At 51.1% G+C, this 10,402-nt stretch overlaps 3 protein-coding genes and 1 non-coding gene across 7 annotated transcripts; 2 read left to right on the top strand and 2 right to left on the bottom strand.

Moving 5' to 3' along the window:
- Positions 1-664: 664 nt before the first annotated feature.
- LOC128762858 (perforin-1-like) lies at positions 665-1,682 on the bottom strand. Its single transcript, XM_053871404.1, has 2 exons — positions 1,649-1,682; positions 665-1,121 (listed from the first exon to the last, which is right to left on the bottom strand). The coding sequence occupies exon 2, from the start codon at positions 1,117-1,119 to the stop codon at positions 736-738; it is 384 nt and encodes a 127-aa protein (XP_053727379.1). The 5' UTR covers positions 1,120-1,121; positions 1,649-1,682; the 3' UTR covers positions 665-735.
- Positions 1,683-2,320: 638 nt separating this feature from the next.
- fam151b (family with sequence similarity 151 member B) lies at positions 2,321-8,594 on the top strand. 4 transcript variants are annotated; one of them, XR_008415603.1, is made up of 7 exons: positions 2,321-2,719; positions 2,894-3,053; positions 3,114-3,334; positions 3,982-4,117; positions 4,248-4,413; positions 8,107-8,214; positions 8,384-8,594. XR_008415603.1 is itself a non-coding variant. In XM_053871763.1 (6 exons), exons 2-5 carry the CDS (start codon positions 2,905-2,907, stop codon positions 4,405-4,407), a joined length of 666 nt encoding a protein of 221 aa, XP_053727738.1. In that variant the 5' UTR covers positions 2,321-2,719; positions 2,894-2,904; the 3' UTR covers positions 4,408-4,413; positions 8,111-8,594. The 4 variants fall into 4 exon arrangements, 3 of the variants coding, with proteins under 3 accessions (XP_053727738.1, XP_053727737.1, XP_053727735.1); XM_053871763.1 differs by having other exon boundaries at positions 8,111-8,594; XM_053871762.1 differs by having other exon boundaries at positions 8,107-8,594.
- Positions 5,216-6,919, bottom strand: ankrd34bb (ankyrin repeat domain 34Bb). Its single transcript, XM_053871759.1, has 2 exons — positions 6,696-6,919; positions 5,216-6,627 (listed from the first exon to the last, which is right to left on the bottom strand). Exons 1-2 carry the CDS (start codon positions 6,896-6,898, stop codon positions 5,247-5,249), a joined length of 1,584 nt encoding a protein of 527 aa, XP_053727734.1. The 5' UTR covers positions 6,899-6,919; the 3' UTR covers positions 5,216-5,246.
- Positions 8,595-9,105: 511 nt separating the features above from the next.
- trnaf-gaa (transfer RNA phenylalanine (anticodon GAA)) lies at positions 9,106-9,178 on the top strand. Its single transcript has one exon. It is a non-coding gene; the product is annotated as a tRNA-Phe (tRNA).
- The last annotated feature ends 1,224 nt before the right edge of the window (positions 9,179-10,402 follow it).

Below are 10,402 nucleotides of genomic sequence, written 5' to 3'. Positions count from 1 at the left end.
GCCCTCGTGAAACCACGGAAGACTTTTGTTCATCATCATTCAAGGCTTTCTAAACAGTTATTTTAAGGTCTTCATTTCCCTTTTTCAATTAGATTCTTCTCATAGATGTGCTCATTTTAACAGTAGGGATTTTTTTTACCCTTTTCTGAAAATAATTTTCCAAAAATACCCAGGAAAGATGTGCCTTTAGTTCAGGTTGTTTTACTCATAGTTCCCAAGATCATGGCCACTTAGAGAGAGCTTCCAATATGTAGGGCTTCCATTGTGACGTTCCTATTTTATATTGTTGAAGGAGCAAACTCTATTATTCTTTCTGTCTTTCAGTGACGGCCCCTAACGCTGGTCTCAGAGGATGATGAGGAGTGTTTTCCTGACAGAGACAGACAACTGGAGCAGCTCCAAAACTTTATTGACTCTGTCAAAGTGAACTGAAAACTAAATGCAGACTTGTATATATGCGCTCCAAAAATGTGAAATGCTAAACAACACTTGCAAAACAGCCCTAAGTTCCATGAACATGTGGTTCTTGAATCAGCTCTGTGGCCCCACATTTGCCTGACTCTCGCTGACCAGAAACTTGCCCGTTCCTCTCACACACCCGTCGATCAGTCCTGACGTCGTTGTGCCGTGCACGTCAGACTGCTGAGCAAGTGACAGACTCCAGTGATGCTTGAAGACTTTATTGGTGAAGGAGAATCATCAGGCTGGACTCGCCGTCCTCAGGCTGCTGCTGGCCTAGGAGAGGGTGTAGGAGTAGTGGAGGACTCCTCCCTTCTCCAGGTAGCAGCTGTAGTGGTGGGTGCCCATATTGAGGGGCTTGTTGCAGACCCCCAGCAGGTCGTCGTGCCCCAGGTCCTCGTCGTAGACCTCCAGCCGCAGCACGTCTCCGTCCTGGAAGTTGTAGTAGATGAACACATCATCCCACCAGGGGTTGATGTTGTTGTGGCGGACGTCGGTGATTCCCAGGATCCCGGGGCCGCAGAAGGCCTTGACGTAGGCGTCGCTGATCCCGAAGATGTCGGCGGGAAGGTCACTGGCGCGCAGGTCGTAGACTCGGAGTTCAGTCGCTCCGGATGTGACCACGAAGGCCAGCAGGACGAAGAGAAGAGAGGAAGCCATGACTGTGGAGCAGGAAGAAGAAGGAGAAGGAGCTGCTTTCTCATTTGACTTTGGTGTGAAGGTTATTCCCGGCGCCACTGCTGTGACCTGGCGCCCGCGCTCTGCTGACTCGGCGGGAGCTCGTTGCTCATGGAGGAAGTTCCTCTCCGAGCTGCTGACGGGGACCAATGTAGCTCCTGACGCACGGCATTCTCAACTATCTTCTCAACTTTTTGGTTTTCGGGATTGAATAATAAATGACGGGAGAGTTTGCACAGGGGAATCTCATGTCAACAGGTGTATTCTTCACAATAATCCTCCTCAACAGCCAGCATGAATCTATTCCTACGCTCTTTACACGAGTTTTTCTTTCCTGGTACTTCTGGCTGTCATCATGAACTAGTGCTCAGGTTTCTGGTCACATGGTGTCAGGGATGCTGAATGAACTCCTGTGGTATCACAGGGGTCCAGGCTTGTCACACGGCGAGGTCTGGTCCGCAGACGCTCGCAGCTGAGAGAGGGTGAACGAGGTGAAAGGTGAGGCTCCTACCTGTGCTCAGGACGTCTCGCTGCTCACAGCAGAGCTCTGCTGCGGCATGTTTTTAAAGGCCAGCGCGGCTTTGATATCAGTCAGGCACAAGGATATCTGCGGCGCCACCTGCTCCCTTCTCACCATTACGCAAGGAATAAACTGCTGACGCCTCAAAAACAACCACAACAAACATCCAGACGAGCTGAAGTACGTCGAGGACTAACTAAACCAACACAACACACAAAAACATGACTTTGTGGATCAAGAGAGGCAACCGCTTTTATTTTGTTTTTGTACGTAATTATTTCTCATTTTTGTTACCGAAAAAGACAGATTAAAGCAAATGTTTTTTTCTAGAGAACTACTCTGAACGAAAGCATGCAAATACAAACAATTGTATAGTTTTTTGAGAACTGATACAATTGAAGGTGTTTTCTATTCACATGGAGGTTATTGTAGTGCAAAAGGTGAAAGAACAAGCACTACATTCTCGTTATTTTGCTTTTGATTCATCAAGCAGGGAGCAGATTTCATGTGAATTCACATCTTACATATCAGTTCTGGTGGTGTCGTTTCAAGATGATCACGAATTCATGTGTTGATTCTTTGAAGCGGTTTGCCGTCTACAGCGCAAACTCTCACCACCTGGGGGCGATATGCAACAAAACTGCGGCCTGAGCGCGGCGAATCCTGCAGCAAAGAAGACGCTGCGCTCAAGAGCTTCTTCAGCGGAAACGATCGTCCGTGACGCGCAGTCGGTGCGGCACAAGCCCTGACTGTCAGAGGGTGTTTTATGGCGTCGTTTGTCCCCCATATACCTACAAGAGGACCGTTTCCACCGGCCACGTCGCGTCCTCTTCCCGAGCCGAGTTAGTTAGTCTTCACACGGGGATCCTCACTGTCCAAGGTTCAAGTAGGTCGCCTGCCGCTGCCGGGCTCCGTCTCCCTCAGGTGCGGTGTGTTGTCTCGCGTGGCCGCTCATCCTGGAGTATTTCTGGAGCCGCGCTCAGCTAGAGAGCCCGGACGCTGCTGAGGTCCGGTGGTGTCATGGTGTAAACAGCAGGAGGCGCCTGCAGGAGGCGCTCGAAGGTCAGTCTGACCACTGTCAACCTGTCTTGTTTACTAACACGTACAAGGACTTGCTCAGTGTTTCGAACTGAAACGTGACAAGAAAACTTGAACAATGTTTTTGGTGCGTGACACTTTGAACAAAAGCGGTGCGTGCGTGCGTGCGTGCGTGCGTGTGTGTTTGCCGTGCGACAGGTCCTGCTCACATGATGGAAGCTGACGTCATCCTGAGAGGCCATGAGCCCAGAGAGCCAATCATGGCCCATCCTCCGGAGACGGACAGTGACGTCACGCTGAGGGAGTGGCTTGACGGGGTGAGAGGTCAGCACAAGGGCATCAAGCTGGACTTCAAGAGGTGAGGTGCTGTCTCCATGGCCCCTGGAGCCGGTGACAGACCTGTGGTCCCCCGCTGCAGCCTGGAGGCTGTGGCTCCCTCTGTTGTCCTGCTGCAGGACGTGTCGCTGGAGCCTGGTGCTCCGCTGTGGATGAACGCAGACGTCCTCCCTGGACCAGGGGCTCCGGCGGATCAGCCCCTGGAGGCCTCCGCCTTCCTGGCTGCTCTGGGGAAACTCCCTGCTGGCGTGGTTCTGTCCCTGGGCTGGACGTCTGACTGGAGGCCAGGAACCCAGAACCCAGGTAAACACCTTCTTTGTGGGGGCTTTGTATCGTCCGCAGTGGAGCCGGTTGCTCGTTGCTCTGTCAGGCGGCTGCATCACCTCTGTGGAGGGGTCTTTGAACGCACCACTGGTGAAACGGGATGGAAGTTGGCGTGACGGAAAATACTGATACACTCAAATAGTGTGCTAAATTGATCTTGAAATACTTTTCTATTTATTTGGTTGAATCAATACGATGCGGCAAATAATACCGATCAATTAAAACAAGTTTTGATTTGCACTGAGTTCAAGGACAAACTAGTTTTTAATGCTAAGAATTATTCTGCGATCCCTTCCCTTGAGGTAACGGCTCTCATTAACAAATCCTACAGTTTATTTCTGCACTTGTACTTGTATTACCAGACAGTGTCAGGCGAACAGCCCAAGAAACAAGTGGCTCCACGTCTGCTGCTAATAACAAACCCTGAGCGGCTCCTTAGATATTGGCGTGTTTTCATGCCGTGGTTGGTGCAAACCCTAATAACATTATTTGGTCTTTTCCACTTCCTCATTTCTGTCTTTGATGCTCTTCCCTCCAACACGATCACCTCAGTATGCGTCACTATAAGTGTAAGTGATGTGCGGGACAGTCGATATTTATGCTGAAGATTCCTGTGAACTGGGCAGGTTACAGCTGGGAGATGGTGCAGCAGATGGAGGAGCTCTGCCGGAGGCTGGAGCATGCGGTCACCTTCCCAGTGCGAGCTGCTCTCCTGCCCCAGTCGCTCCATCAGCTCTCATGGCTTCTGCAGCAGTCGCCGAGGTCAGTCCTGAGTCCACAGTGCACCGGAGGGAGCCCTCTGGACTGGTGCCGGTGGAGGGCAGCAGTTCTATTGTACGGGTGTTGAGCTTGACAGGCCTCTCTGAGCAGCTGGTGTTTCCTCAATCCTCAGGTTCAGTCTGACGGTGTGGACCTGCCCGACGGATGAGGTCTGCCTGCAGGACCTGCGGCCCTTCCGGGAGCAGGTCGACGTCACGAAGGTCTACTTTGACCTGCCGGAGGAAATGAGGACCGGACTCGTCGCCATCAGACCCAACATGAAGAGCCAGTGAACCATGGTCTGCACTTTCAACCTGAAATTCAGCGGCTCGTTTTCTGTGAAGAACATGAATGAACACACACTTTAGCTGAGCATGTTTCTGTCACAAGTCGGGTGTTTGGCTCCATCGCGCTCAGGGCTAATCGTGGCTCCACACCGAGTCGCTCGTGTGAAGGTTGTGGTGAACAGTCCCGTGTCTCCGTACTGGACATGTTATGTCACCTGCGTCTTGTGACGTAGGATTGACTGGCAGCAGACGATGGTGATCACACATAAATACACAAAACACAATATTGTTTGGATCAGAGTAACGCGGCAAACCAGGAGAAAAGCTGAGTGAGTGAGTGAGTGAGTGAGTGGGGCGTGGCCTGGTCCAAGTCCTGACCTGAATCCTATTGAGAGGCTGCCGTGGCCTAAAAACATCCCCAGCTCACACTTGTGCACGTGCCGAACAGCAAACTTGGGTGAAAACCATTCAAGGTTTTGCATGGACTCCTGTTTTATTAGAGCAGCGGTGACATACACAGAGAGCTTCATCAGATTTCCAGCTCCGTGGACTCAGAGGGCCCATGCTTTGAGTCTTGATTGGGGTTTGATGATGGATCCTGGAACCGGAGCAGCTGAGGAATCAGTGCGGGTGGTATTCACCTTCCTGTCCGACATAAACGTGAGCAGCAGTGCAGGAAGTAGAAGCAGAAATGTGAAGCGCAACCGACGCCGTTCTGAAGCCAGGTGTCGTCCTGCCCATGAGCAAGGCTTCACTGGCTGAGCGATCGCACTCTCACCGCTTCTGAGAGAAGCAGCACCAGTCGTCCCGAGGACTTCCATGAGTCCGTGCTGGTGGACACCCAGTCATGTCTGTCGCTGCAGGTTCTCCTCGAAGTCGACCAGCTGTGTGATCTGCTCGCTCTGCATGGAGTGGCGTCTCCACAGCATCTTCTTGGCTTTCAGGTCCTTCAGGAAGATGGGGACGCAGGGCAGGACGGGCTTGGACCCTGCTGGACCGCCACTCAGAGTTTTGCTGCTCCCACCTAGAGCACGTGACGCGCCTAAACTGGCACCGATGTCGGGTATTGGAATATGGGGGTTGAGAGGTGGGAGGAATCCGGGTCGTGTGTGGGCGATGTGGTCCAGAAGTAGAGCTCCAGAGCCCCTCCGTTCCAGGCCGGCAGCCCCTCTCTGGGGGACAGCACTCTCCAGAGACTCCCTGGACCCTGACAGGTTGGAGGACCTGCTGAAGAGGAGTCTGAGGCGCTCCGTCCCAGCTGTGGAACTAGCCGGGCTCTTGCTGTCCCGGCTGCCGAACTGGGGCAGCTGAGAGTCGGAACTGTAGTGGCCGATGCCAATGCTGCGCCGCCTCACCACGTTCTGCAGGCTGGAAACATGCAGCTGAGTGTCGGGCGAGTCCTTCTGGGCGCGGCTGGGCCCAGGCTGGTTGAGGTTTGGATGGGAGGCAGAGTGCAGGGAGCTGGCGGCGCCGTCGTACGACATCTTCCTGCCCAAGAGTCTCTTCCCCGGGGCCACACTTCCGGGCGGCGTGTCCAGAGCTTTCAGGAGTCCTGCTGCGTCTTTGACGTCGATGCTGTGGTGGCGGGAAAAGGGCGGGTGGCGCCCCTGGCCGGCGACTCGAGGAGGCCGCTCGTCCTCAGCGGACCTCTCCCGCAGCTCTCCTGCCAGCGGCGGGGCCTGGACCCCCGCAGAGGGACCTTTGAGCCACTGCTCCGAGCCCAGCCTCTGGAAATTGAGCCGCTTCTCCACGCTGGGGACGTACAACGGGCTCGGGGTTTGGACCGGGGAAACAGGCGGGCTGGAGGGTGGGTCTGCTGTGGGGCCTGCAAACGGGGACTTCTTGTGGCCCAGGTGTGGGCTCCCTGTTTGTGGAGCCATGTGAGTGTGGGGCAGGCGCTCCTCGGGGTCACAAGGTGGCGGGACATTCAGGTACTGCCTGGTCATCTGATGTCCGGAGGGCGACTTGTTGGTGGTGATGATGATCACCTCCTTACCCTTGGCCTTGCAGGCGTCCAGCAGGATCCTGAGGGCGTCTCTGTTGCCCGAATTGAGCGCATGCACCAGCGCCGAGGCCCCGCAATGGTCCTCCAGCGTCGGGTCCGCCTGGCTGTTGAGCAGAAGCAGCAGAATCTCCGGCCCGGCCTCTTCCAAACATGCGTGCATCAGAGCGGTTTTGCCGGTCTTGTCCTGAATGTTTGGGTCCGCTCCGTTCTCCAGCAGGTACCTGAGGACAGAGGAGACCGTGTCAGGCCCGTCTAGCCTGGTCCACAGCCTCGTGCAGATGGAGCTCACCGGACCACTTTGTGTTTGGCCACGCTCTGTGAGTCAGAGTGGCGGGTCCTGCAGGCCACCATGAGCGGCGTCTCTCCCTGCTCGTTGCTTTCGTTGATGTAAGCCCCGCCCTCTAGCAGGAGGCGGGTCAGCCGCAGGCGACACAGGGACACCGCCTTGAGCAGCGAGTTCCCGTCGGTCCGCACCTCAGTCGACTCTTCCATGGTCACTTCTTCACTCTCCTCAGCATCTAAGAAGGAATGAGACGCAGAAGAGGCTTCAGACCCCTGGATCTCGGTGATGAGCTGAGCCAGCTCCACGTTCAATTGGAGCGCCCTCAATGTGAGTGGTGGTCCTCAGACTTGGAGCCTCATCAGACACCACTGACATGACTCAGTTCCACCTTTGACTCTGTCCTTTGTCCAACCTGGTGACACTCAGGGATGAGCTTTAACCGCGATACTGAGTCAGGTGAGCAGCTGCTCAGGTGAAGCCTCACAGCCTGACGTGTTTGGAGCATGTGGCTCTGTTCAGCAACACAGTCAAACAGTGGGGCTCTCAGCCTCAGACTGGTTGGGCAGGTCTGCACCAGCAGGTAACAATGGACCTGTGGAGAACCTCCTGGCCCCGAACCCTCCTGCCATCTCTCTCCTTCAGCATCCGTTTGAGAGACTGAGACTGAGACCTGCCCAGAGCAGCCTGACATTGAAATCAACTCCCAAGTCATTGATGGCTCTGTGACTTTTCTGGGCGGTGGCCACCATTTCCTCCACTTTTAAAATGGTTTTAAACTCATTTGTGGTGGTTCGTCCGTCTCCATGGTGACAGGAGAACTGGACCCAACTACCGCGTGGTGGCGTAGTGTCCCCTTCATCAGTGTTGCTCACCAGGATACATTGTCATCAGTCTGGACAGAGAAGATCCTGACCAGTAAAGTTCAAAGGTCATCAATCACTAGACCAATGTAGTGTATGAATTAGCAGCCACCAAAATGACATCTGCTTCTTGCTTTACTGATCAAAGTGTCCAACATTCGTACCATCACAGAGAACTGTAAACAGGGCTGCAGCCAAAGGGGATCCAGGGGTGATGAAACGCTGTTGAGGGGGATGACCTGTGAACTTTGTGTCCCTGCAGTCAATACAGTATTCTTTAGTTGAGTGGCATTCTGAAGAGCGCGGGTTTTTCTGTCGCTGTCAGAATCGCAGCAGTAGAAGGACCCTCTAAGTGTTCCACTGTGTGCTCATGGCCCCAGGGCTCAATTTCACTGCGTTATTCGTTGATTCTGTTTTGAACACGTTCTCTGTAATTTGCTGACTTTGGTACAGACAAAGTTGAGAAGCGGCATATTGAAACTGCCACTGTATAGTTTTGCTTGTAAACACTTAAGAAGAACATTATATTAACTTGTGTTTATTTGTGTCTGTTTAAGGCAGCCACACCTTTTGAAAACATTTTTCCTGATCTGGCCTGAGGCTGGACCCCGGTGAACACGACAGGATTCTTCCATCAGAAACGCTGCTCTGGAGCCCAGCGACGGGTGAAAACCCAAATGTCCCACATTTGCCTGAGTGTGTATTTTGAACGGCTTCGAATCGCGTCACCATTTTGTCCTTCTACCTTTGTTCGGCTGCAACATACTGGTGTATGTGTGCGCGGTTGCCAGGCGACAGCTCAGGCAGAAATACTGGCTCAGTCTGTCTCAACAGAAACACCACCACCACCATCATCGTCCTCCTCACCAGGTGCTGGAGCTGGGGCTGATGATGGAAGTTGGAGCGCACCACAAGCCAAAGTTCGCTTTTGTCTGAGTGGATCCCACGCTCCGTTTCCATAAAACGAGGATTCATGTTTGTCCAGTCCAACTTGTTTTCCTAGTTTTAAATGTGTGTATAAATGCGTCATATGTCAATAAATGATTGTCCCATCTTGTTGAATTTGTTTTGAGACCTGTGATTTGTACTGTGCCAATAGATCAAAGCAAAACCACTTTTTTCATCAATCATTTTCAGTCTCAATAATATAATAATAATATAATATGGATTTTTTTGTTTTTGTTTTCTCCCCCTCAGCTATTAATAGTCGATTCTTTTATTGAGTGACGCTCATTTTAACATTAATTCTCATCTAGAAAAATAAATAAAATAGATATGATAAAGCGCATTCACAGTGTTTTTTCGCTGTAGTTCTTAACAATGTTTATTCCACTGAAAAGGTCTTCAGTATTCATGATTTGTGCTGAGTATCTTTCAATTGAGTGATACACTATATAAGCAAATCATTTTGGCAGAAATGATTCGCCCGTCTGTCTGTCGGTCTGTGTTCAACATAAACTGAAAAGTTACGGACGGATTTGGAAGAACTTTTCAGGAAATGTGTCACGTGACCCACAGTGAACGTTATTAGAACGAGCGTGACGCTGCGCGCATGTGCCGAAATAGCTCAGTTGGGAGAGCGTTAGACTGAAGATCTAAAGGTCCCTGGTTCGATCCCGGGTTTCGGCAGTTGCGGGCTGCATTTTTATTTATTTATGAAGTGAGCGGTACTCGGACTGTTCTTGCTCCAATATCGCTCCCCATAAAACCACCGTCACTCGATGAACTTTTATCTTGTGAGTTACTCTCGCTTGCTCGTCTGATCAAATGGGATCTCGCGAGATTTCTGGCTAGGAGGACAAGGTTAATCCTTCGCTGGTTTTATTGTTCTTTGGTGTTCTTCATCTTTTTAAATTTGCGGTGCTCTTTTGTCAGCATCCTTTATTTATTTATTTTTAGATCAATTTGATTCTTTTATGGGCCAAACTGTCGGACCGTTTTTATAATTTTTTATTTTTTTATTTTTTTTAAGGAGCTAAATCAGGAGGATGTTTTTATGTGGTGAGTCACTTTGTTTCAAACCCATCATTATTCTCGCTGTCTTATTATTAGCATAATTAGTAATCTTGTTATTATTGTTACTATTATTATTATTGTTGATAACAATACTAACAATAATTCTGCTTGCTTGCTGTGCTTAGCTGCCAATGATGTGCGTTGTGGCCCCTGCTGGACCCTCATGATGGAGGCGTCTGCTGCAGTCATGACAGGCGTCAGACTTGTGGAGGAAATCTTCGTCATCACGTCCTTGTCGGTCCTCACTGCAGCAGCCTATTGTGTGTATGGCCTTGTGTGCTGTCTGAATCAACCAACGTGTGTGTGTGTGTGTGTGTGTGTGTGTGTGTGTGTAGCTGGGTGTCAGATTGTTTATGTCATTGGGTGAGTGCTTTATTCATCACTGCCTGCAACAGAGAAGCAGACATTCTTTTCCACCTCTGTATTCATCTGTCTCTGCACACGCGGGTCCTCCGTCACCAACAGAGGCTCCTGCCCAACTGTTCAGGTCGTGACCTCATTAGTGCTCAGAAACAAGACTGGCCCTGCGTTACACATCACAACTTACATAGAAAATAGTCAGATGGGTAAATGTCTGAATCAAATTAAGAGCACACACACCAAGGACACTTGTGAAATCAGACCAAGGCAGCAGCCAATGAAACAGCTTACTTTAGACAACGGACTGAAGCCTCCAACAGCGGTTTATTGTGGGGCAAATGTGCGGTTTTGCACCTGAAAACGACCCAAACTTTTGAGTGATATCTTTTTAAATGCTCCTGATGAGTTTGCACCTTAATTTCTTAACCTGAAGCCTGATCGTTTGAAACACGCTACACTAGTATAATGTAATGTTGT

The sequence above is a fragment of the Synchiropus splendidus genome, chromosome 7 (genome assembly GCF_027744825.2).
Source record: "Synchiropus splendidus isolate RoL2022-P1 chromosome 7, RoL_Sspl_1.0, whole genome shotgun sequence".
Classification (NCBI taxonomy): domain Eukaryota; kingdom Metazoa; phylum Chordata; class Actinopteri; order Syngnathiformes; family Callionymidae; genus Synchiropus; species Synchiropus splendidus.
Note: the sequence above shows the minus strand (reverse complement) of the source record. Positions and strands in the feature narration are given on the sequence as shown.